Raw genomic sequence first — 27127 nt, forward strand, 5'->3', positions numbered from 1 at the left:
AGAATTTGTTACTAGACGCGCTAGAAGCCGATTGGTCGGCTCCAGGAAAATGGGGGATCGGTGGTTTCCGGTGGAAGAAGTCGAGGAGGTTCATTCCGAGCAAGATATCTCACATTTTCCCTCGGCTTCTTCAGTATATCGTTTGTGCTTTGTTCTCTTCGGTGATCCGCGACGAGAGTTGTTTAGAGAGGCGCGATAGAGAAAGAGAGAGAGAGGATTCGCGGCGCACGACGTCTGAGATTCCGATACTCGGACGGGTGCAGCCTGTCGTACGCCGCCCTGGAGGAAACGATTGAGTGTCCGGACACGGCTCTCGTGCACGTTAATTCTGCGGGTGACGCCGGCCGCCTTGGAGAGCCTCGGAGTGTCGAGATCTCCTGAGGCCCCTAAGGGCAGAGTAACGCGTGATCAAGGTAAGAGGTTCTACGATGACACTCGGTACGGGCAGGATATCGAAATGCGATCCATGCTTCGTAAAAGTTGCAACGAACAAAATTACGACACGACTATCACTGTCCCTATCTATCTCGCAGTCTTGATCGCAGTATAGTATTGACGTCGTCGTCGTTATCGTTTGATTAACCTCTTCTAGCTCTCCATCTTTCTTTAGTTGGAGATAATATCTATCAGTTGTTTCTTTCTTGAACGAGGAAGAGGAATTTATTCATTTCTTGAGCCACTTTTTCATGTATGTTTTATATAATGCGTCTTCCAAAAATAAGAATTTACAAAATATAGATGATAATGATAATTATGTAGAGTCTTTTTAACATGGTGCAACTCTGGGTATAATATATTCAGCTTGCAAAACAGAAATAAGAATTTACAAAATTATATTATGTAAATGATTTGAATGATGATCATCATTATGTAGTCTTTTTAATACGGTGCAACTCTGGATATAATACATATATTCTTCCAAAACAGAAATAAGAATTTACAAAATTATATTATGTAAATGATGACGATGATTATATAGAGCTTCTTTAATACGATGCAACTCTGGATATAATAGATTCCTTTCTGTTATTTATTAATTAAATATTATTACTGCAATCATTACTGTTGAGATTCTGTTGTCGTTTCATGTGGTGTGCACACAACATAAGTTTTTTTTTTCATATTTTGATTAATGTTTATGAAAATGTTATCATATTTGCACATGGCAAAATTTAATCCAATCAAAGTGTAAAACTAGAAGAAGGTATTGAAATATATAATATACTCTTTTCTTAAAAGTAACATGTTTACAATTTATAATATCGCTTAGCTATTGAATTATATTTTGCCAAGAACAATAATTAGAACTACACTACTGGGATGTGCCATTATTGCACTAAGCTTTTTTCATATTCTTGTCTTTGTTCTTCCACTTGCCCCTAGTCCTTTCCTGTTCTCTTTCTTTCCATAGGCCCAAAAGATATTCTTTCAGGTTGAAAGTTCGTTCGCTATAGTTTAGTGCAGTACAAAAAAAGAAACGGTTCGTGGTTTATCGGTACTTTCTTAGTTTGTGTTGTGTTCAAGTTGAAAGTTTAACACTTTAAAAAGTTCCGCGCAAGAAAAAACCTGACAAAAAAACAGTATGTATCGTAACATGTGATAAACAAAGTTCTCAAAGTTTAAATATAAATAAAGTATAAAAGTTTTGATATAAAAAGAAAAGTTGTCAAAAGTTGTGACATAAAAAAAAGTATGTTCGACACAATATGGATCGCGCGCGTTGTGCTATCAAGAGCGAATACTTCACAGGCTCTGATTGACACAGGTAAGCCCTGCGATGCTATTGATGCAGATTTTTCAGTGCTACACACATGCGGTCGGTGAAACGCCTAGTAAAAAAAAAACAAAGCATTAACTTATCAAGTAAGAGAGACATTTGTGAATGGGTTTACATTTAAAAATTTCATAATCAAGACATTCCCGTTCCCGTTTGTCTAAAGTTCATCTGCCGCCTTTTAATAAACCTCTATTGCTTTACAGGGTGAAATTTCGACTATGTCGGACTCTGGTACAGATAGCACTTCCTCGGAGGGATATGACGGAGATAGGAATCGACTTACTATCACGGATGAGGTGACATCGTCGCGCTATTCGCATCATTCCTCGGGATCCGAACGACGAAAGTCTGCGAGTTCTATCATCTCCGAGGTACAGTCACCTCCTGGATCGCCATTGTCGGGTGCAGAATCGAAATCACCAAGATCCACACCGTTATCGCCGAAATCGGTACAATCTGGGATACTGTCACCTAGCGAGGAGGGTTCTTTAAGATCGTTGCGTAGTTTATCGAAATCTCCACCGCCAATGTCACCGTCACCCATGTCGCCGACATATCACCAACCCTCGTCGCCAACATATCGTCCATACGAGTCACCGAACTCTCATCATTCGGGACCCAACTCTATCGAGTCACTTCGATCGAATCGTAGCTCGTCTCGATCTCCTATACAGGACAACGGATCGTGTCTTTCTCCTCCGAATGATTCCAAGTCTATGCGCTTTGAAGACGCCGAATCGAAAGCGTCTGATCTCGAAGTAGATGCGCAGAGATCCGCCGATAATTCGTTAAAATCGTATTCGTACAAAAATAGCGAGTCCAGACAAAGTTCACCAAAATCGCCCAGATCGGGTCCTAGTTCTGTCAAGTCCTTGATGTCGCCGAGGAGTTCACCAAAGTCATTCAAATCTGGTCCAGCGTCTCCTATGGATGATCAAGAATGGGATAAACATTCGCCAATGCATTCAGGTCCTCGTTCTCCCGAGGAAGAAGACGAAGATAAGAATGGTTCATTTAACGAATTGGACGGCGAACAAATCTCGGATGGGGATATCGAGGACGAACCAGAACCCATGTCTAAATCTAAACCTGCACCTATTACTCATGGCGAGGATTTATCGGATGTGTCGGATCTTGAAAGTATGGATGGTCCTGAAGAACCTACGGAACAGAACATAGAAATAGATAAGCCTCAAGAACAGGATGTGAAACAAGAAATTGTTAAGGAGGAAGAAAATACAGAGAAAGAAGATAAAACTGCACCGGTTGGTTTGACAGAGGAAAGTGAACAATTAGACTTTGAAGCCGATGGTCAATGGAAAGATGAACGTGACGAAGGTAAATATATTATTTAAAGAAATTTAAGTTTATATTTCAAAACTTATACATTTGAATATTATATTAATTGTGTTTACAAAACATTGTTATATTAAAGAAAGATTGTCTTAAGTATCACTAAAATTATAATTACTGTATTGATAAAATTGCAGGTGAAACTGAAGCACCAGGTACAAAAGAAATTAAAGAGAATACAGATAAAGATAAAGACAAGGACAAAGCGAAGCCAAAGGAATCCAGTGAAATGAATGATAAGGAAGAGGGCGAGGAAGAAGGTGAGAAAGAAGAATCTGAATTGGAGGAAGGAGAACTTAGCGATGGGGATGACGCACGACCAGAAGAAACTGAGCCTAGACCAGTGTGTCGTTTTTATAATCGCGGACAGTGTACGTGGGGTGTTAGTTGTAGATTTTTGCATCCAGGAGTGACGGATAAAGGTAACTACACTATGTTCGATATGGTGAGGCCTATGGCATATCCGCCACACGCCGCCGCCGCGCCACATGAATTTAGGCCGCACATCGACAGACCGAATATTCGGTCCTTACCTGGTTATGGTGCTCCTGCCCATCCACCTAAAGTGGAAGAAACGCCAACTGAATCGGCCTGGGAGCGTGGCCTGCGCCATGCTAAGGAAGTAAGTTACATAAAATTGTACAAAGTATTACATGTATTATTTTTTTGTTGATGTAATTAATAATTTTATAAACAATACTATATTATAATAGTATAATTATAAAAATATAATAATTTTATTATTTCTAATTATCTAGATGATGCGTAAAGCGAATAAACGGAAGGAATCAGACATGGATTTTGAAGAGAAAAAAATGAACTTGAGTTTAGGGCAGGATGAATTAGATCGAGAAGCTGGATATTACGTGAGAGCTGCTAGTCCCGAGCCACCAGTTGAAAGATGGCCACAACGCGAAGTATCACAACGCAGAGTGCCAGCCAGACCTACGCCAGACAGATATGTCGAGGAACCTGAGGGAGGATATTATCCTCCACCTGTATCATCCGATTATTATAGGTGAGAACAGAAACGATATACATCATATGACTGTCAGTTCTCTTAAGAAAAAAACAAATTATTTTAATAATATGTATATTATACAAAATAATTACTCGATCGGATCTGTTCTATGCTATTTTTATTTTTTAGGAGAGTGCACTATAAAGATTCTCGTGAATATCGAGATCGTCTCGATTATCACGCGATTCCACGCGGTGCGCCATCGGTTTCTCCGCCACCGCATCCTCGCGATCGAGAAAGGGAACGAGATCGAGAACGCGAGAGAGAGCGAGATTATTACGAGAAGTATGAGAAGAAACATAAGCGGCCATCGCGGGAAGTTATCGTCGAACGTATCCCGCCGACGAAACCATGGCGGGAAGAGGAACCACCACCTGTCGAAAGAGGCCGGGGCGACGAATGGGCGGATCCGTGGATGCGACGCAAGTCTCCGAGCACTGTGCGTCGTAACACGTCATCACGTAGATCTCGTCGGCAATCGTACTCTTCGGGCTCTTCTTATTCCTCGACAAGGTATTATTCGTATTTAATTGCCGTTGATTATTCGCGCCTATTTTTAATTGTCGGTATTAAGGCTCCTGGATCTCGTTGCGATCATGTTAGATTGTGATGTCAGAGGCGAGAAGCCAAGAGCCTTAATATTAAAGAAAAATAAGAAAATAGCACCCTAATAGATATTTGTTAAAGATAACTTATCATTCGTAATAATATTTTACGCGCGCGAGAATACATTTCATAATATTTTTTATGAAGAAATGGCACATGATAAAAAGGGAGGGAGGGGGAAGGATATTATAAATGACAAATATTTCGTAATATCCTGTGTAGAAGAAAAAGGTATAAGAATATAATCTTTTTAGTTCTAGCCGTAGCTCGAGCCGTTCTAGCTACAGTTCTTACGACTCCCTATCCAGGTCCCGTTCACCATCACCTTCCGCTAGAACCCGTTCCACTGGCAAAAGCAAAACTGTTATCACATCACCACCCGCCAATCCTTCAGCCGTTACCGCAGCTGCACCTCGAGGCGCCATGCTAATGAATCCTCCTGCTCCATCTCCTCGTCCACCCAAAGGCTCTATCTCTCCTACAACGGGTACTCTACATAGACGAGCTGGATTGAATCCACCTGCTCCAAGTCCAGTCTCCTCACATCAGCGTCATCATGAAAAAGCTAGAGAGCAAAAAGCTGCTATAGCTGCAGCTGCCGTGGCCAAAATCATTAAAAGTCGCTCCAGATCTAGGTGAGCAAAGTTAATTCATAAATTTAATACGACTGAAATATTATGAAAGTATAAAAAATTTTAATTTGATATTATTAAAAATTAGTCTTATTGGTTAAAATAATTAATTTATTTTTGTGTGCCTTTTTCTTTATTTCTATCGCATCTATTATGCATCACGAAGACAAAGAGAAAGAGATCGGAGAAAAGCACATTCTAAATCGTTTCACAGTAGTTCTGGATCGGAGAGCAGCGGAAGCAGCAGCGATTCTAGCGAATCGAGTTACTCCTCGTCCTCCAGCGAGGCGCGTAGAAGGAAAGGCTCGACACCGCCGATAACACGTAAAGATTCCAAGGGCATGGACGCTCTGAAGTTGAGCGGCGCGAAGCAACAAATTAAACTCACGCTGAAACCTACAAGCAACGCTACAGCGGTGAAAAAGATCGACCGTAGTGCACTTGTGGCAGGTAAAAAACGGTCTCTCGAGTCACCGCCGTTGATTGACAGCAAGGCACAAGTAGCCGCGGCTGCGGCCAAGGCTGCTAAAAAGGTCAGCTCGCGTCGCGAGGAATTGTTAAAGCAATTGAAAGCCGTAGAAGACGCGATTGCTCGTAAAAGATCAAAGGTTTAAAAAAAAAAAGAGAAATTGATTGACGAATCTTCAGATATAAATACGTATGTATTAAACGTTTTCTAGACACATCGTGTAATTAGTATCACTGTCATTATCATCATCATCATTATCATCATCATTATCATTATCATCATCAGCGCAGAATAACGAGATACGCAAAGTGTGTTAGATTATGATGATATATGTTCTCATTTTTACAAAAAATATACAGAATTAAACTCTTCATTATTATCATAATTTATTTCTTTAACTAAAATTATTTCTTCTGTTCTATTTTTTTTCTCAAATAAGCGTGTAAACATAAGTAGTGCTGTACAGTTTCGCTCCGATTTTTGATTTAATAACTATTAAATAAGTGTGTAAAATTTAAAGCAAAAGAAATACATGCCTAGTTTACGTTATATGATGTGTACCATATATAAGTACATATTGATTCTTGTACACATATATGTGTGTATGCACGATGCATAATTTATATTAAATATCAGTTAATTTTCAATTTCGTTAATGTATATGCGCGTGAAGAATTGTATTGTCATAGATTATAACATTTCTGAAAAGACAAATTCTCCAAGTAATGTCAGCAGATTATAGAGTTCTCAGATTACAAGCTCGATTTTTGCCTCAGTAATTGCAAATTTTTCTTTTTCTAATATTAAATGTCGAAGCAGCCGGCTTTATAAAATATCACTCCATCTCGCGCTCTTATTTCTAATGGTTTGGAGCAACGATTTTATAACTGAGAAATGTATGAATAATCACATGTGTGTGTATAAATATTTATTTTATACTTCACTTTTATTTGAACAAACATAAAAAGTAGCATTAAAAACAAACGATTTATCGGTCCCCATGTTGTCAAATGTAAGGATTATTTTGCAATTGTAAATGCATTTTGAAATATCTGTAACGATTGTTGCACTTTGAATATGAAAGCGCAAATAAATCAATTTTTCATGAAGCAAGATATTTGTTAGTAAAATCAGAGAAACATAGTGCTAACTTTCCATTAATGGCATAAAAATGATTAATGACAAAAGAATAAATTTGGCGCAACAAAAATAACATTTTTAAAAATATAATAAATATATAGAAATAAAATTAGTGAGATTTATGTAACAGCATAATCTCGAATGTGTAAAAATATATTTTCTTTTAATGAAAGTAGAGAAACATCGATGAGAATTTGATAAGTGACTAATGACCTGCGATATTAGATAATCTTTCGTTCATCGGAAGAATATAATTCCCAAAATAATAAAGAATATATTGTCTCTCATAAATACAGCAATTTTATTACGTGCGAGGAAGATTTCATAACGAAACCGTATATATTTTATACTTTGCTTCCGTATATATAAATAATATTACAGCATAAACTATGCTAATTTTATGCAGCCTATTAATTTAAGGAAAAAACACTTTGTTAACAACAGACTTTATTAAATATATAAGTTACAAAACAAAATCCAGAAGAGAGTATTATCAAAGATACTGATTCTCTCTCTTTGGTTCTAAACAGATTAAGTTAACATGTCTTATTTTTATTTAACAATCCATAGAGGCGCCGATTAAATGGACGCATGCTCCCATTTATATAATTATAAATAAATATAAATAATATAATTATAAATAAACGCCGTACAACTTAAAAGCATCTAATATAAGCCGTCCCGTTTAGATGAACTTGATTGAGTCGCATCTCAACATTGAAGATATCTTAACACATGTGTACGTTTTATCGTATGAAATCCGAGGTTTAAGCATTTAGGCATAAAAAGACAAAGCGATAAATAAATGTGTGTATATGTGTGTGTATGAATGAATAGCGTGTATTTATGTATCCATCAAAATTAAGTGAAATTGTATCTTATTTATTTGAGCTTTGTACTTAAACCTAGAAGAGGAGCGCCGAACATTCGGATACTTTATAAGTACCGTATATATACAGACAACAATTTTACGCGAAACATACGATTATATACAGTTGTACGATTGTTTAGTGTAACGTTACAAGCGTTAGCCAAGATATGCTTTCAAATGCCGAGTCGTTGCATATAAAATATATAATTCACTCTGCACCGTTGAAACGTTCAAGTATCAAGAGTCTCTCTAAACATAGCGAAGAAAACAACACACTGTCTTACACCCTCGACGTAGGAGCGTCGAGGTCCGATACTCTGTTTGTTAGATTCGAGTCCGCGGTTTCCTGCATACTTCTGAACGGCATTCCCATGAACTTTGAATTGACGCCGTTCAAGGTGCTACGTCTCGCTCTGGCGCTGAGCTCCGGACTCGGTTTTACCTCGTTGTACTTGAAGAGACCGTCACCGGGAGCCGGCAGGCCAATCTTGGGCAACTTGTACCACCACCTATAAGTAATGTACCATGTAAGGACCGCTGCCACGCCGCCCAGGAATTTCTCGATCATGATGTGATAATAGAGCATCGTCGACACCAGCATGATGTCCCACAACAGCTGTTGCAACGTCATCGCCACGAAGAGACCCCGCAGATACGGCGTGAGCGCCCGATGCGCCTTCTTCAGAAACTCCAGGTCGGTGTCCGAGAGATTACGCAGCGGTCCGCGGCTCGTCTCGCTCGGGGTTGCTCGAGTGTGCTCTTCGCGCATCACCAGGTCCTTGATACCCTCCCATCCTACCAGAGAAGAGCCTTCCTCTGCCAGAATCAGACTCGAGTAGATCAGGATGAACGTGTGGCCGGATATGTCGAAGCCGCTCCAAAATTTACCCGACTTCAGGCACTTGGGCTTCGAGTACAGAATCTGCATGTCGCGGGTCTGCAGGCATCTGCCGTAATTCGTCTCGATGTAATTGAACAGCTTCGTCCAGGCGAGCCAGGCGACGGTGGCGAGGCCCACCCGGGCCAGATGTCGCAGCAGGATCTGCCTGCGACCGCAGCCCAACGTGTGGGCCGTCAGGGCGACCCAGGGCACGGTGACAGATAGGAGCCAGCCCCAGCCCCACTTGACGAAGTACTGGTTCAGAGCGTTGTCGGACCTGGCGAAGTAACTGCGCGGCATCGAGACAAAGTCCGCGATCAGAGAAACCGCGAATATCGTGCCGCAGTAGATCGCGACCTTGAGTCGGGTGTCGAAGAGCAGGGACTTTTTGCACAAGTGTAGCAGCATGGTGATGAGGATGAGGCCGATGGAGCTCGGCGCCGCGGTCGGCCGGGTGCCGCCGCGATCCTCCTGGGTGGAACTCGGCCGGAAGTTCATCGAGCGTAGACCGCTGCCGGTGGGCCCGGGATTTCCGGGTGACGTATAGTTGCTTCGTCGCTTACCTGTCGCCATCGCGGCTCCTCCGTTCAATCCCCCGAATCCCGTTAGATTAGGTTATCGACACGCCTGATACTCGAAGACGTCACCTGCAGACATCTCACTGGCTTCGAGCTTTTAGGTTAGACGCATCACTTGCTCTAGGAGATGCTGGAAGATGTCCAAATCGGCGCTGCCTGTTCCAACGAAAGTCTCGCCTCAAATCGTACCTCGGACTCGGGGTAAAAGCTGCTTCGTCATCCACTGTTTGATCCGATCCCCTCTTCTTCGTTCCACATTACTATGCGTGTCATAAGTGTTCTTTGCCCCCGGAGTACGTTTAGGTTCTTCTTCATGTACAGCAATCATGTGAAAATCTATATATCATTTCACGCTCTATTGACGCTGTCACGACGACTCTGCGCGATCGACCGAGTTTGACAGTTATCGACGGTAACTGTCAAACTCAGTCGGTAATTGTGTATCGACGCGAGTTTATAAAATTCGCCGCTAGATGGCGCGCGCAAGCGCGCAATATGGCCGCCGGCGGCGAGCAGCGTCCAGTCCAAAATGGTCGACGGTTTCGAAACGTTAAGCTAATCGTGCGTTCCGGTTAATTTACGCGAGTACATTAGCGTGTCGAGAGTAAACTTTCGCAAACGTTGCTCCGTTCCGTAGACTTTCGACGCCCGACTCTCATCTTTTTCGCGCTTCAAGGACGTCGAAAGAGAGGGAGAGAGAGAAGGAAAGAGAGGGGGAACGCTTGACACGCCGGGACGCGAAGCGGAGACTCGTGGACTCGCGTCGGGAGCGATCGCGCGCGTAGTTTTACGACGCTTCCCGTTCGATCCAGCGTCTCTCCAGAGGTGAAAAAAGTGACAGCGTGAAACTTTGTGGCGCGACTGTGAATTCCCGGAAGAGGCGAGGCGACCGGACGACGAGGAGCAGCGGAAGCGGAGCAGAGAGCAGTAACAGGTGGAACGGTAATAACAATATATATATATATATATGTATATATATATTATGTATACATATATATAGTACTACGTTCGATTCTTGGCTTCTCGCGACGTGTCGCCTTCGAAGCTACCCGGGGGAGATTTTCTGCCCGTGTATTTGTGCGTGCTTCAAGTGTGCCTTTTTCATTCTTCCGGTTGCGACTCCGCGTTGGCACGACCTCCTTGACGCGCGTCTAGTCGATAACCGTGTTAATTCGACGTGTACGTTCCTTTGCTCGTCTCGTCTCTCTCGTTCTCTTTCTCCGTCCCTTATTCGTGCGTGAGAGAACAATGCGGGGCGTAGCTCGCGTGAATCTCGCACGAGTCGTTTGAATGGGCGAATCTTTTTTTGTACGATTTCTCTATTCGATCGACGGCGAAAAAAAACGAAGCAACTCGGAGAATAATTCGATAAACATCCTTTCCTTGCGTAAGTCGTTGCATAAATGAGAATTGCAGCGCTTGTTTTCGTTGTAATTTTGTCTGATTAGAAGCAATTATAAGTCGCTTTTCATGCATAAAAAGCGTTGCATGCGTGTAATGACTAATGATATATGCAACGCGCGAGTAAAATATTACAGATTATTTTAAGCTTCAATTATGTATATATTTGTTATAATATGCCCGAAGTATATTTTTTCATGTAGGGCTAAACACAGAATTGATCGATATGCCCGCAAACGGGCTTTTTATTTATGAATACGCGACGCCGTCGACTTTTTGCCAAATCGATGACATTCGACATATGGCGTCGCGTCCCTCAAGCTCGAGTCCTTTTCATTCGCACGCAACAAATCTCGGTTAAATTTGACATTTCCCGTATCTCGATATGCGCGCGCGAATAATCGACGTTTCTCCACCTACGCGCGGCGTTTCGAGCAAACGCGATGCATTCCTTTTCGCGACGTGCACGCAACATGTGTGATCGCTGATAGTTTCCTTCGATCCGAATAAGCGCGGCTTGATTCTTCCGTTTAATCAAATTCTGAATTATTCTTAATCTCCAATCGCAAACAATTATTTTTTTATTAGAATTTAGCTCGATACGCACATAAGTATTTTATAATTTCATATTTATCTCTGATAATGAGAATCTCCAATCGCAAACAATTGTTTTTTATTAGAATTTAGCTCGATACGCACATAAGTATTTCATAATTTCATATTTATCTCTGATAATGAGATATATGGTTTGCAATAAGTATTGATACTATCGTCAATTATGAGGAGAAAAATATGACTCGAGTCAATGTATAAATATTGATTCATAAGAGATATGATTCACATATGCAGTTTTACGATGTAAAAGTTATTACTAATAGCGAATGAATTCTAAAAAAGAGATTACGAATGTTTAGTGTATTTAGGGCGGATTTTTTCAACTTCTCGGTAAGTTTTACTTAACAGATAGCATATTTTTGTCATTTTTCAGATAAGTTTTAAAAAGGAGACACAAAGATATGCTATTTATCGGGTAAAACTTATCAAGAGTTGCAACAACCGACCCTTAGTAATGTGTCACCCAAGAATGTGTGTAATGATAAATTATTGCGACAATTTTATTTAATTTAATTTTTCAAGATTGTTGTATTTAACAACAAATTTTTAACTAATTCTGAATTTTTTGCACATGTCAAATTATATTCATAAAAAAATTTCTTTTTACACTAATTATAAATTTTAGATCAGAAAATATTTTCGTGAGTAATAATGATGTATTATTGAGTATAACAATGTATTATTGAACAGAATAAATATATCGTGACAAATTTAACTTTTAGAATGCTCGTCGTATTTAACAAAAAATTTGAAACTTCGATTAATTCTAAATTTTGCACATGCCAAATTATATTCATAAAAATTTCTTCTTCGTACACTAATAATAAATTTTAGATCAGAAAATAGTATTATCGAACGGAATAAATATATCGTGACAAATTTAACTTTTCAGAATGCTCGTCGTATTTAACAATTAAAAATTTTGACTAATTCTGAATTTGGCACATGTCAAATGATATTCATAAAAAAATTCTCTTTACTCTAATTAATAAATTTTGAAAAATTCAGAAAATATTTTCTTGAGTAATAATAATAATAATAATAATGATGATGATAACTCGTATTATTGAAGAGAATAAATATGCATATATAACATGAGTAATACACACGCACCCGGCATAATGAATCGTTTTACGACGCAATACTTGTCGCATTATAATAAATAGGAATATTTTCACTCATTTTTTCCGAGGAGGTGGATTTAATGAACCACGTGTATCCGCGGCCGCGCCTCGCTTTACGTCGCGCTATTCACGTGACCTGTCACTATCTATTTCCAGTCTCGGGATGACCTCATGCCGTGAAATTAAGTAATTCTCTCCTGCAGCAATGCGCTTCGACTGACATAATACCGCGGTCTGTAACCCAAGAGTGCCTCTTTAAATTCTGACCGGAAGCTCTTTTACGATCACAGGAGACAAGAGAGACATTTTCCCCCCTTGAAATTAATAAAAAAATTAAGCATTTGCTCTTCTTTTGAATAAACCCTGAAATTTATTTTCATATTTAATACAAAAAAATAAATAAAATAAAATTAAGAAAGAACAAAAAATTAAAAAAATTTAATTATGTTCTCCTGAAAAAAAAACCTGCGAACACATGCTTACGATCTCTTCTCTCGTGACAGCTTTTGCCAGCTGTCATTCGAGTGACAGCCACGTGAAGCTTCTCTCCGCGTTCTCAAATAGAAGGTCGGGGAAAAAAGTGAAGTGTATATAAAATCGTGGTTTTTTTCTTACATCTTCTCTTCGTCGTGTTAATAATAATTTTCAAAAATAATTTGGATGGAATATCGACTGTTTCGGAGTTTCGGGAAACCAGACGCGCGCGCATCGATCATCCGTTATCGTCGACGCAAACGCGTTTACGCCTTTTACGCCTGCACGATAGCTCCTCGTAATCGATCCGCGCGACGTTTTCATTTTCGCGTCCTTCGGTGTCGATCGCGGTTCCATATCTCCGGCGCGGCGTCCTCTCGCAGGACATTAATTGCACGTTAATCACGGAAAGTGCGACAAATCGCTTGTTCAGGTATATAGAGCGTACACATATATAGGTGCCGGTATATCTCGTGTAGTTATATATACCTATATATATATATATATATATATATAGGTCGATCGATCAGCGGTTACGAGAGTAAGTATAGTGCAAAGAATTAACAGCGAGCAATTAACGCAAGCGACGATTTTATTATTAACCTTTTATTTTTATTGAGAATTATACAAGTATTTAATATTCCCGACGTAAAAGAAAAGTGTGAGATTTAATGGAAAATATAATCTCAGCGAACGTATTTACGAGTGATTGAGATAATATGTCACGCCGTAGCACGTATATATATACATAATGCTTCGATCGATTTTTGCTCCGGTTATAAGGATCGCGAGTTATTTTCTTTTGCTCGTTGAGTGAGTGAATCTCGAATCTCTTATCTGCGATCTGTGAAAGTCAAAGTAATTTCATAAAATGTGTGTATTCTATCTGCCTCGCTCTCATTCCTGTCTCACGCTCGTTCTCGACGAATTATATCTGAAGCAAGATTAATTAAGTAAGATCGTAAGCCGGTCCTCCAACTAAGAGCAACAAAATCTTAAAAATATTATAAATTAGAGAACGCCAATTTGTCATCGATAAATATATACGTATAAAAGATAAGTGAAATCAGTCTCTCTAATAGTCATAAATAGAGGTACTATCGATTAGATGGAAATATGTACGAAGGCATGTTATTACAACGAGATTGTACTATAAGTCGTTGAGTTAATTCTAAACAAATTTCTGTGAGAATAAATATATAAAGCGCTACGTAAGATAATAAATAATATTAGAACATTAGAACTAGATCAGTCGTATCACATCACTTATTTATTCTAGTATTTTTTTGAATGAATTTCACATCTTGAAAAGATAATATTTTATTTGCCTAATCTATGATATATAACTTTATTGTGTTCTTTAGACTTTGTAAATTTTAAGTTTAATTTATCATTAAATGTTTTTCAATTATATCACTCGAGTAAATATTTTTAGATTAAATGTCAAAGAAAATTTTAAATTAATTTTTTATAATTATTCAAAGTTTTTAGCTTATATGTATCTAAATTCTATCATTTCAAATGGTTTGCTAAATTCTACGCGATATTTTTTTAGAACAAAAATCAACTCAACAAGTGCTTCTTATTTATACATTCGAATAAACAAACATACATGCTTTGACAAATACGCTTTGCATTTACATATATAATATTATAGTGTACATCATAAACAGGGTATCCGGTAATCTCTACTCATTTTGTGCAGGTATAACTGGAGTTAAACTGAGGAAAAATTCTCTACTATTTTACAATCTCCATACAATAATTAATGAGAAATTAATTAAAAAATATCAGCCAAGTCGGCAAAAAAAACAGCACAGAGACAACTCAATGTTACAATTGCACAATGCATAAATAAATTTGATTATTAATCTTAATGCTTTGTCGCGCCCCTAATCGCAAAATAAATGGGTGTCTTTTTTCGCGCACTTGTGAGCAAATTGGTCCATCTTTTTTAATTAATTTCTTATTAAAAAAGATCGGCCAATTGCGCTATTTTATTCCGAAGATCGCAAAATGGCAAAGGATTTTCCTGCTCGGTTAAACATTACCAGATACCCTGTATACCTAGTTGTATACAGCATGATTCTTTCATACATCTATATCATTCATTGATGGCGGTCTTTGTATTATTTATTTATTTACATTAAGGTCCATCTCTCTTTTTTACTGTTTATACAATTCAATCAATGCTCCATGGTCGAGCGAGTTTATTTGTTAGACGCGCCCTTGCAAAGAATCGCCATCACCGTCTTACATATGTCCGAGTCGGATGGCGGTAACTTATAAAGCAGTGACGCAAACTATGCGACGCTTACTGCATTTGTTGTGTTACAGTTTTAGAGTAACCGGAGACGATGGATCAAGGCTTCCCGGGGCAGCACACCACCACGACCACCGTGACGACCACCACCACGACCACTCAGCCTAATATACGGTTTGATCCGTCATATGCGAGGACATTGCCTGGCCTTTTGAAAATCGTGCAAGTGGTAAGTGCATGCATTTCTTTTTCTAGGGAAAAAAAATTAAATGGACTTAATAAAAGAATACATAGGCAACATTAATATTTATTCAAGACTGCCTCAAATGTCTCTCATTTTACAACAATATTCTGATAAATTAATTATCAAAACTAATTTGAAAGATACTACAGAAAAGATATTAAGCCGTAATTACAATAATTAAGATAAATCTTTCTCTAATAACCATAACTCTGAAAATATTAAATGAGAGACAGCATGTGAGCTAAAATTATATTAGAAATTGGAAAATTCAAAGTGCACGTTTTCTCTATTAAATATGCACAGTATGAACGTGCGTTTATATCGTTAGTTGGGATTACGACGGTATAAACATCTCGGTTGCGTCACAGACTACAATGGATTCTTAAATCTGATGTCGGTTGCAAGAGCCGTGAGACTTTATACCTGCCCATAGTGCATAGCACCGGTACAGCTGGGCAACACAGAATTTCCTGAATGATAATCGCGTTGGGCCCTTCTTTCAGGTACTAAATCTCTTGGGATTTATATGCATAACCGTGTCGAGCCAGAGCAGCCACAGCCGGGGAGGATGGTTCAATACCGTGGCCATGGGCGGTTTCTGGTTCACGGGGATCCTGCTTGTCCTCTACTTGTTCCATATTATCGAGAAGTTCTCCAAGATTCCGTGGCTTAAGATTGTAAGTAGCCGGTGGTTCTCCCTACGCTGCTATTAATCCTGATTATATTTTCTAGACGCAAAATTCTCTATTTTGTTCGCGTGGAGGTATGCCGCGCCTAAGACGAATGCAAATAGAAATAAGTAGGCGGCCCCGGAGAACGGGTCGTATACGTTCGATAACACACGCATATGTAATATTCGTGATACGCGGGAACCAGGGAGTGAAAGCCTGTTAGAAAGTTCCTACGCAGGAATCTCTGAAAATCGATCTGTGTCATTCTGACTTTTATACTCACGGGTGAACGATCGATCGTGAGCGACGTATCGAGGACAGTCGTTTGGGTCAAATCATTATTCAATAATCCGGATTATCCTCTTTTTTTCCAAGAGTAAACACCTAACATTACGTGGCGCTTTTCGTAATGTCGAGTAACGTCATTCCCTCTTGAATCAGCTGATTGTGCGAATTTAACCACGTTCAAATACAGTTTTACGGTCTTCATTCTTATCGAGAAATGTTATCTGTATGTCTAACTTACACAATATTTTCAGGAATTCATATTCTGTACGGTATGGACAGTTTTCTACCTATTGGCCGCCTCTCTTGCAGCTGATTACGCGCGCTACACCGAGGCCTTCGGTGTTGCATCGGTATATAAAAATTCTATATATTATTATTATTATTATTACAAATATCTCAAATAAATAATACAAATATCGAAAAGATGTTAAAAGATATATCAATGTTTTCGACACAAGGAGAAAAAATAAATTATTGTGTAAAAAGTAACAATATTAAGAGTTAAAACAAGTTTAGCAAATATATCTTTTCGACTTTTGTATTGTTTAGGATACTTCTTGATTAATTTAATAGTATATAGACTCTTAAACTAAGATATATATTTCTCGCAGTTTTTCGGTTTCTGCGCGATGGTGGCATACGGTTACGATGCTTGGCTGAAATTCAACGCGGCGAAGAGCGGCGCGTTGGCGCAGGGTCAACACACGCCGAAACAAGTGTCCACCGTCAACAGTCCGGCGTATTAAAGTATACAAGAGGAAGAAGAGGGGAGGAGAGACAGAGGTCCCGAGGTAAATGGACCACCGGTCGACCAATTGGACCGATCGGTCGATCGACACATATCGTTACCTTTTTACGGGGCCAGCTCGTTTGTAACTTCAGCGTGTTGTTTCTTTCTCGCGCGGAATCTCGTCAGCGATGCTTTTTTCGCTCGTTCGCACGTGTGCGTCACGTGCATGTGTTGGTGCGTGCGTACATTCGTTTATTTACACCCGCGCACGTACACTCGACTTTCCTTTCGTCTGATTTTTTTTTGTACTTGTAACAAGGCAATAATCTACACTACGCTGTAGCGTATCGTTGACTTATATTCTAATATACGAAGAGGCGATGCGCTCATATATATATATATATATGCATTATCCTCCATCGAACAACGATTGTTAATATTTTGTAATAATGTTTGCCGCATCTTCGCTTTCGATCGATTTTATTCGATGTTATTTATATGCGACGATATACGTGTACATACATATATATATGCACACATGGAGCTATATATATATATGTATGTATATACATACATATACGTTGTTGAAACTATATCTTAAATCATTGTTGAAATTGAGACAACGCTTCACGCATCATGGTACAGCGAGGCTCGGACGCGATATCGAGTGCCGGTGCGACTGTTAGATCTATTTTAATCCTCTGGGTCTTTGTTTGCAACTGATCCGGCCAATCTTGTATTTCATTGTTGTGTGCGATTGTTTTCTGCAGAATAATGTTTACATTAACGAAGAATTTTCGGTTGTATCTCCAAGAATTTAACAAAGGAACAATTAAATTTAATTATATGTATTAATTATACATGTACATATTTATATAAATATTTATATATTCAAATAAATATTTATATAATAATATTTATATTATATACAAATACATGAACTTAATAGAGAGCAAAGTATTATTTCTGCAGAAAATATGAGTCAAGAATATATTCGGGCGCTTGCAAACAAGGACAGCATGCAGAAACTGAATATATCAAGACACAGTTTTCCTCTCTTCGTCGTATGTAGCCTTCTTAGATTGTCATATAGATCCTTTAGATTGTTCGATATTGCGCTTTGCAAGTTCCTGAGGGATCAAAAGCAAATTGTACAGAAAAGAAAATTAAGAGAATAATGTAGTGTGATAACACATACATATGAACACACACACACACAAACATATACATACAGATACATTATTTAACTCTCGAGTCAGTCTATTGACTCGCGATGAATATATTTACCATATATTCGTCATCATATCGGATCATCGACGCGTAATTTCGCGCGATGACACTCACGAGATTCTTTATGCCAAGGACACGAATAATTTGTTACGGTTGACCGAAGAGTACCGCACTCTTTCTATCGCGCGTAAGCTATATTTACTATTTTTGTTATCTTTAGAGAATCAAGAACCTTTTGAACCTGTACAAGTACACATTTCACGGTATATACCGATATCGATGTCTAGTTAAAGAGATCTGGCGAATATTACTATGGATATTACTATGCATAATGAGATTGGGCGACGAAATAAAACTTCAACATCGGTAAATACATTCAGTGAAATAATTATATAGATTGTTGTTTCTCGCGAATGTGAAAGTCGATTCGCTACCGATGCCCTTTCGACGTAGGAAGAATTTTGTCAAGTGACTGTTGTGTATGTAAAGTATATTACGAATATATCAATAAGATCATATATATATAGATATATATATACATATATACGCACGAGTTATCTTCGTAAATGTATTTAATTTAGGAAAGATCTGTTTCTTTCATGATATCGAGAGTGACAAATTGAATGACAAAAAAAATGAAGCAACTTCTCCAATCAGTATTGTTATGTGGCAAGCTAAATTGTGAAGAATTGCATCAATCTCGATATGTTTTCGCTCATTTTACGCTGATGGTATTATGGATATATATTATTAATATATCTCGATTTATATATATACATTAACTTATTTATTAAATGTAATTTACACTAAATGCATGATCTTACATGGGTTACTGGTACCGCGCTAAGCTCTCCACATTTTAACTTATTTATTAACTCTAATTAAACTTTGTAAAACACGAATATGATATCGCATATGAGTTACGATTGGGGGCGACGAGGACGATGGCGAGTATGCGTGGAAAACGCGCTTTTAGTTAATCTTGTCTCTTAATTTCTGTACTGAAATTGAGGTCGGCGCGCCTGTTTTTTGCCCATCGACGAGAGATCGATGGTCTTTCCGTTCGGAAGTACCAGCTTATTCTCCTGGTAATCAACGAAGCCGTTTTCCTCCTCCTCCTCTTCCCGTTGTTCCTCATCGCACTTAATTCCGGTCTCGTACGTGTATTCGCGCCGGAGTCCATCCGGATCGATGTATCCGTATTTACCGCTCGTTATACAATCCACGCCGATCGTCTCTTCCTTGTATGATCCGTCGTCGTTTTCGAAGCCCCACGTGATGGAACCGTCCTCGTTGTCGTGCTGATATCGCCTGATGATCTGTAACAGACGTTCGAATATTTTATTAGACGTCGAAGAGTGCTTTTTCTACCAAAAAAAGAGAGCCCCAGGGTATCTTTCACGGTCCACGGCGCATTATGAATTTGGTATGATCTAAGACTTATTTAAAGACCACCGCCACACTGTAATTCCGCGCAAATTTGACCGATGTTGTGTAACGCGTAAACAGGTTTTCTCTCGGTCGCATTTTATGAATTATTATCGAGATATTGGGAATAAGAACCAAGCGCAACGCCGGATGATTTCGACTTTCACTTATCGATTTCGAAAAATAACTTACATCAATCTTTTTCGTACGCTGAGAAGCGATTGTATAATAATTCCAGATTTTTACGATGTTTCATAATAATTTCACGTTAATTCATCATAGCGATAAGCTTGTTTCGGAAGCGATTTTCAAGGACGAGTTTCCATCAACCTTACCTGTGCTACCGGCTTCTTGCCGCGAATCTCGTAAACCTGGGACGGCTTCACCGGTTTAGGCGGCGGCTTGATGGGTTGTCTGAACGCGACATCGTCGACGATCTGCTTCCTCGAAGCCTTAATGGGCTTCTGCGTTGGACGGTACTGAATGGGCGATGGGGGTAGCGTCGCGACGCTTCCGCTCCGGATGACGCTCGTCGGTGTCGCCGTCACCGTCACCGCTTGGGGCGGACGATACACGGGCGACGGTCCGGGGATCAGCGGTATCGCACCACTGAGCGTCCGCACCGGTGGATTAGGCACCGCCGTACGCGGCACCTCCTCGCTCACCTCCTCTTCGCTGTTCGGTTCCTGGCTCAGATCACGAGGCTCCTCGTACTCCTCGCGCTCGCGGAGGGATTCGCGCGACACGTTCTCTTCCTCGGGCTCCTCGTTCACCGGCTTCACGTGTTGTGCGATCAGCGGCGCGGGCGCCGGCAAATTCGGTCGTGGAATTGGACGGAACGTGCCGGATGCGTCGTCCCCAGGGCCACGAGGTCTATAATTTTATCATTTGACAAAGACATTAACAAATATTTAAATTTTAGATACTATGTACACACACGTGTGTGCCTGTAATACATGCAGGTTTTAAGAGCAAGTTTTTTGTAGCCATTTTTATGTGTATGAGTGCGCACATGTGCTGTTAATTAATCGTATATTTTATTAATTATATTAGTCAATATTAAATTATATTCATTATATTAACCATACTTTTAAATATCCAGTGTGAAATAAAGGGCTAATTCAGAAGCGCGATAAATTATGTTTGATTATATGTGATATATTAAAAATGCATATTTTTAATTTTTAATAAATTACATATAATCAAAGAAAAAACTTTTGCGCATCATTTATCGCGCTAGATTTTGAATTAGCTCTTTATTTTACATTCGATATTGTTATTATAAGTAATAACTATCGATTCTCTTCCGCGTAAATGGGAAATGCAAAAATTTTTAGAGATATTACAAAAACGAGAATTATAAACGAAAGACACGTGTATGAAACTATGAAGATTATTTTAATTTTCTCCATCTTTTCTTTGTCTCTCTGTAATAATAAATATACGTATATATATCCGTGACCACTCACATGGAACGGTATTTCTACTTTCTTGTTTCGCTTTACTAGTCTACCCAGAAGATTAGATAAATTCCCGATAAATTTGTCAGTAATTGCGCAATCAGAACGATTCTCAAATCATTGCCGGTATTTTAACGTTTCCCGCTCCGTGTAAGAATACGCGGACGTTGCATCAAACCTGGATTGTCCGTTCAATTAATTAGCAGCAAGTATATTTTGCACCTCCTAGGTAGATACGTGCACCACCCAAACTGGTTTTCCTTTCCAATAGCTTGAGAAACTCTATCCATATAGACGGATTATGTGGATACTTTATTAGAGTATGCGATTATTTCTATTCTGAGTTTTCTAACAAGGTCGCATTCTATTTCATTACATTGTCGAGGAATAAATGTAAATATTTTTTCTATTGAAATATTAATTATAATTTTCAACAGTTGACGATGATTAGAGCAAAGAAATATATAAAAATTAATTATCGCATACTCTATCGAGTTATTCGACACGATTAACCATCCCGTTCAAGCTAAATTGGATGATTAATGATCGTGTGCATACTTGAAGGAGATCGGCCGGCGAAGTCGCTGATTGGGGAAGGAAGGTGATGGTCCAGCACTTGGCCGAAGAGGTGGCGGTATTTTTTGATAACGTGTCGCTCGTATCGGAATCGGTGCCCCTTTTTGTTGCCCTTCTTGAAATTGTGCCGAACATGCGGCGATGCACGCCAAAATCTGAAATAAGAAATCTTAATTGTAATTTCCTGCTTTCTCTTCACTGTTATTTAAAAAACCTTAATTACATTAATTATAAAATACGATTATCTTTAACATGCAAAAAGTCACAATGAATGATTGCATTAGCATTTTAAACTCCGTATATTCTATCGATTTTTTATTTTATCGATCAATATATATATATATATATATATATATATATATATATATATATATATATATATATATTTGGTCGAGCGTGTGTAGCTTAGTTCGTTAATTATTGCTCTATCAATATCGCGAATCGGGAGAGGATCGTTAAGACGGAATAGTTAATAGGTGTTATAATTATATTGTCTTTTACTGCGTTTATTCGGATTATTAAATACAGACTTTTACTCTCCACCGAGGAAAACCGTGTATCGCGAGCGCGAGTCAAAATCTATCTGCCCTTCGAGGCCGCGTATCGTCTTGCTTCTCTCGATTTTTCCACGACCTTATTTTTATTTTTAGGTGATTAGTCTATCTATTATTTTGAAGACTTTCGCTTTTTATTCTATTCGGAAATCATAATCTACCTTCGTCATGCTAGACGCTTATTTATTTATTTATTATTTTGTGTCACCGGTCGCGATATCCTTAACACTCGTCGCTTGTCATATATTTGTATTTCGTGTACATTTTTTATTTTTTATATATTTTAATATTCTTGTGGCATTTATCGCCACACATATATATATATATATATGTATATGTATATGTATATGTTCTTGATATGAGTACAATTTAATTGACTATTTCCTGCCATGTTTTTTAAATCGCGTACGCTAATCATGTGAAATCTGCAGTTTGCGATTTTTCCAAAGACTAAACTGGTTAACGACAGGCGGGAAACATTGAATTTCTTTCCAAGTTTTCACCGCGATAACTTCGCGAGAAGCCTATCTAATTCCGCAATTCTCTCTACGCGCCCCTCGTTAATAATGTATATAATCAGTGTTGTACTTAAATAATTTTAAAATTATTTCGCTATATATAAGATAAAAATATGTAAGTTCATCTTAGGTAAGATTTCTTTTTTCATCTAAGATGTAGATATATATAGATAATACATATTCTATATTATCTATATAAAGATGAGATGACGTCAAATTTCATCTAGATATATAATCATCTATATAATTTTATTTAGATAATAGCAAACACTATGTATAATATAACGCTAATAATAATGCGCTACGACTACTATATTTTTTTGCAGGTTGTACCAATTTTTGTCGCGATCCTCCGATCGATGAACGATCGGCAAACGAGCGCAGCGAAACTATCTGTCACGCCCGCGTGTAATGCGAAACTCGTTCCATGCTGTACACGATATTCCGGTTTGCGCTTTGCGTTACAAGTACGGCACTGACTTACATACATACGTAAAATCGTCTCGCGCAAGAGAAAAGAGAAAGTGATTCGATTTGAGGGCCTCTCTTAAGTCGCGGCATTCTTTCGATCCCGCATATAGATAGATACGCGCGTAATCGTTTAATTGACATGACATTTAAACGTTGACGACCGTCGTAAAACGACTTACCGGGAAATGCGAGAAAAGGAGAGGGATGCGTATTTTATGCACACATGGCAATGATTTGGAAAAATCGCGATAGAAACGCGGTAGAAATTAGACATAACTGTTTGTTAGCTCTTTTACTTTTATCGATTCCTTCATGTTTACATGATCACATTTAGCTATTTATAGACATGTAAAATGAAACGACAAAAAAAAGTTATTAAATAATCATGTTCTCATGTTCTCTTGTTTTTAATGTAACGAAAGAGAGAAAAAGAAAGATTTATATTTATTAATTTATTTTGTATTCAAGAAATTTTTCTTTATTTTTAATCTTCTCTATTCAAAAAAATTTTTAATTTTCGTGACAAAAATTTTTTTAGACCTTAAAAACATGTCTTCTTGTCTTATTAAATTTTTTGTCCAATATAATTTTATGCATGGCACTATATAGAAAACATTTAAAGAAAATAAACGTACATATATGTAAAATACATTAGGCTATACATAAAAATTCTATATATAGAATTCTTGAATTTTCTCGTAATTATATTATCACAAATTCATTAAAAATTATTATGTTAAATTTCCGGATCTATAAAACAGATATATCTGCATTTATGCATTTGATTGCACTTTACTTGATCAAGTATGTTTAACATGTTAAACAAATTCTAACATGTGCATTTCGTGTAAATGGAAATAAAGTCGGCAAATTCTTTTCTTTCACGGTTCTCCAAGTCGAGGCACGCACAAGATACGGTGAAAAATCTACCCGCGACTTTCTTACACCAAGCGCTTTCACTCGCGTTCGTTGCATGAGTTATTAAGCTGATTTTTGGTGCTGATCAGGGTGTCTGCATATAAAATCTCTTCCGCTTACAAAACAAAACAAAAGATCCGATAAATTATGTATACGTACACAGAGAGGATTTTTTAAAGAATTTATCTTGAAAATCATAATCGTAGGTCATTATGATATTGGAAGAATTTTGTAAGAGTTTCTCTGATTAATATTTACCATACCATAAAATATATTAATATCTACCACAATAAGATAGAAAATATATTCGATTAATTTTACTAAAATTTTCTACGTAGATTATTAATATTTTTATCACGATTACCATGATTTTCAGGGTAAATTCTAAGAGAAAATTCTCTCCGTGTATAATATATAGTGACAAGGTACCTCCTCATAGAATGTCTCGTTCGTTAATTTACTGATTACGTGATGAATTTTGTAATGACGATATATACACGCGAATGATTTCCTGTATGAAAATCGATTGCTTTTAAATTGTTTAAAAATTTTTAATTATTTCTCAGATATAAATGGGAAATTGTGTTAATAATTTTTCTTCTCTTCATAAATTAAAATGTCATAAAATTGTAAGTTCTTAAAATTAAGTATGCATAAATAGAAGACGAATATGTGGAATATAATTGGATATGTGGAATATACGCGAACTTATCATGATGCGGTCAGTATGCAGATGCAATCGTGTTATTTTCGTGTATAATTTAAGTTGCATCAGTTGTCCAAGTCCATTAAACAATTTATATTTCTCTTCAGCAATACGCAATACGTGCCAGTCCGAGTGTGTTTAAGTACTTGACGTGTGTCCGTACATGTGTTCAAGTGTTTAAATTCACTGCACGCAAGTCAAGTATCACTTATACACGTCGCCGAAATTTCACTGTGTCGATCGAGGGTTAAAAATGAAAGTAACAAGTGGAATCTCGTGCTATTACGCGCAAAAGAAAGTGAATGTAATTTCATGATATGAGGGTACAAAAAAAATCGCGAGGAAAAGATGATCGTGTGTTGCCATAAAAAGATTAATGACTATGTTCTTTTTCTCTCAACACGACAGATTGCACGCGATGTTCCAATTACTTTATTATATATTATATTATAAATGTATATATATATATATATATATATATATATATATATATACTTATATATATAGTATAATGTCAAAAACATTAATCAATTGATAAATGAACGATAAAATTATGCTATCGAATGTTATATAACATATTTTGTGTCATGGTTCAGTAAAAGTCGACATATCTTATAAGCGACAAGTTTATAATGTTATGTAATTAAAGTATTCAATAGATATATTATATAATATTGAATTGTACGTGCAATATCTCGTGAATAACATGCATAAATTAATGCTTTTTGAGAAATTAAAATGTGAGATATTTTTAAGTGTCACGTTACGTTAAAGATATATGAATAAAATAGAGCAAAGATAGATACGTGAAAGATATTAATCGTTCATTGCTATAATAATCATAATTTATTTTTCGAAAAAGAATGTAAGATCAGATTTTTTATTATTGAATGGATATTCAATGCTTTGTAAAATATGAATGAATTAGAGGAGAGATTGACAAAGGAATTTATATATATCTTGCAAAATTGAATTTTCGATGCTCTAAAAATTCCTCAATTTATTCGTAATTAAAATTGTCAAACAATTACTAAATAATTTAATTCTTGGGCAAAATTTCGAGTATATTACACAATAAATTCCTTCCATATATCAATCACATTTGACATTTCTGCTCATTAGTTTACAGAGAAAATATTAAAGAAAGTAATTCATTATTTCAAAAATTCAATAATTAAGATTTGCAAAATTGGTTCCAATTGTCGACAATCTCGAGATTCAATTTAGCAAGTTTCACACCCCAATAAGTATTTCGTTAATGCACGCGTAACTTGTCGCGGGACCGGAATAAGGGGTTGGCGCGCGGCTGGAGAGCACTGAAGATCGATTTAGGGGTACTCACGATCACCGCGAGGCGCATGGCTCCGGTGTTGTCTCCTTCGTCGCGATATTGTGGGCGCACTAGGTGTGGTGGCCGTGGCGCGTTTGTGCCTCACACTACCGCGAACGACTCCCCGTCTCCGCGTTCTTATACTTATATCCCCGTTTAAATTCCTACGGCAGAGCAGGCCAACTTTCCATCGGCCCCAGGATTGTGCTCCATCGTCCATACAGCTCGCGTCGAAGAGCGCAATACTTGCTCCAGAGGAGGAGGAATCGCTTCTCTTATTTCTTACCCCATCTTCATCGAGGTTCGACGTCACATCACCCTGATTTCAGCGTTATTTTACTTATCGATACTATAGGCTGAACTTGATGCTCGGATTTGAGTCTTTCCTTGCTCTGATTATTCGTGTGGATCTGAAAAAAAAAACAAGGTGAGATCTTCGCGGACTGATTCGCGAGCAGGTCGCTATAATGAATGTTCGGCTTATTGTAAACATCGGTGCGATTGCATTTGTACTCTCTTTTTTTTCTCGTGCTACGAGTATAAATTGAAAAGAACAATACATTCTCTATCCTTGTTAAATTGAAAAGATTTGTACAAGATTTGATTACAGATTAAGATTTTCGAAATTTCACAATAGATATATTATTGAATCACTTTGACAGCGCAAGTAATCTAAGCATCTGCTTAATAGAAACAGCTATTTCCAAACGGCAAGAGTTTCGAGGATCGAGGACAAACGAAATGTGAAGATCGACAATGACTGTCAAAATCTCGCGATGACTCGTTCGCATAATACCAT

At 37.8% G+C, this 27127-nt stretch overlaps 4 protein-coding genes across 14 annotated transcripts in view; 2 read left to right on the forward strand and 2 right to left on the reverse strand.

The window, feature by feature from the left end:
• Positions 1-41: 41 nt before the first annotated feature.
• On the forward strand, positions 42-7533 carry LOC114945363 (uncharacterized). Of its 5 annotated transcripts, none has more exons than XM_029321560.2 (8): positions 42-413; positions 1384-1765; positions 1981-3115; positions 3268-3752; positions 3889-4148; positions 4281-4664; positions 5012-5392; positions 5556-7533. In XM_029321560.2, exons 3-8 carry the CDS (start codon positions 1996-1998, stop codon positions 6001-6003), a joined length of 3078 nt encoding a protein of 1025 aa, XP_029177393.2. In that variant the 5' UTR covers positions 42-413; positions 1384-1765; positions 1981-1995; the 3' UTR covers positions 6004-7533. The 5 variants fall into 5 exon arrangements, with proteins under 5 accessions (XP_029177393.2, XP_029177394.2, XP_029177392.2 ...); XM_029321561.2 differs by having other exon boundaries at positions 1433-1765; XM_029321559.2 differs by lacking the exon at positions 1384-1765.
• Fitm (acyl-coenzyme A diphosphatase Fitm) lies at positions 7429-9722 on the reverse strand. The gene has a single exon (XM_029321566.2). The coding sequence runs from the start codon at positions 9320-9322 to the stop codon at positions 8150-8152; it is 1173 nt and encodes a 390-aa protein (XP_029177399.1). The 5' UTR covers positions 9323-9722; the 3' UTR covers positions 7429-8149.
• LOC114945367 (CKLF-like MARVEL transmembrane domain-containing protein 4) lies at positions 9181-19178 on the forward strand. 4 transcript variants are annotated; one of them, XM_029321567.2, is made up of 5 exons: positions 9181-10269; positions 15279-15433; positions 15952-16125; positions 16659-16757; positions 17019-19178. In XM_029321567.2, the coding sequence occupies exons 2-5, from the start codon at positions 15299-15301 to the stop codon at positions 17151-17153; spliced, it is 543 nt and encodes a 180-aa protein (XP_029177400.1). In that variant the 5' UTR covers positions 9181-10269; positions 15279-15298; the 3' UTR covers positions 17154-19178. The 4 variants fall into 4 exon arrangements, with proteins under 4 accessions (XP_029177400.1, XP_029177402.1, XP_029177401.1 ...); XM_029321569.2 differs by lacking the exon at positions 9181-10269 and adding an exon at positions 10340-10714; XM_029321568.2 differs by lacking the exon at positions 9181-10269 and adding an exon at positions 12973-13374.
• LOC114945365 (uncharacterized) overlaps positions 17257-27127 on the reverse strand; it is a 99007-nt gene continuing 89136 nt past the window's right edge. For all 4 annotated transcript variants that reach the window (XM_085481936.1, XM_085481933.1, XM_085481935.1 and 1 more), the window contains 4 exons: positions 26341-26738; positions 21814-21986; positions 20131-20668; positions 17257-19686 (listed from right to left, as the gene is read on the reverse strand). In XM_085481936.1, the coding sequence (XP_085338062.1) occupies positions 19357-19686; positions 20131-20668; positions 21814-21986; positions 26341-26358 (1059 nt within the window). In that variant the 5' untranslated portion in view covers positions 26359-26738 and the 3' untranslated portion in view covers positions 17257-19356. The remainder of the gene's footprint in view (positions 19687-20130; positions 20669-21813; positions 21987-26340; positions 26739-27127) is intronic.

This window comes from Nylanderia fulva, unplaced genomic scaffold (assembly GCF_048542155.1).
Source record: "Nylanderia fulva isolate GAGA-0341 unplaced genomic scaffold, ASM4854215v1 Scaffold2, whole genome shotgun sequence".
Lineage (NCBI taxonomy): Eukaryota > Metazoa > Arthropoda > Insecta > Hymenoptera > Formicidae > Nylanderia > Nylanderia fulva.

Bases quoted from the DNA above. Each gene is read 5' to 3' on its own strand.
- LOC114945363 (XM_029321560.2), top strand. From the start codon at position 1,996: ATGTCGGACTCTGGTACAGATAGCACTTCCTCGGAGGGATATGACGGA. The intron at 4,149-4,280 runs GTGAGAACAGAA...TTTATTTTTTAG, and splicing joins GTATCATCCGATTATTATAG to GAGAGTGCACTATAAAGATT. The intron at 5,393-5,555 runs GTGAGCAAAGTT...TGCATCACGAAG, and splicing joins AAAAGTCGCTCCAGATCTAG to ACAAAGAGAAAGAGATCGGA.
- Fitm (XM_029321566.2), bottom strand. From the start codon at position 9,322: ATGGCGACAGGTAAGCGACGAAGCAACTATACGTCACCCGGAAATCCC.
- LOC114945367 (XM_029321567.2), top strand. From the start codon at position 15,299: ATGGATCAAGGCTTCCCGGGGCAGCACACCACCACGACCACCGTGACG. The intron at 15,434-15,951 runs GTAAGTGCATGC...CCCTTCTTTCAG, and splicing joins TTTTGAAAATCGTGCAAGTG to GTACTAAATCTCTTGGGATT. The intron at 16,126-16,658 runs GTAAGTAGCCGG...CAATATTTTCAG, and splicing joins AGATTCCGTGGCTTAAGATT to GAATTCATATTCTGTACGGT.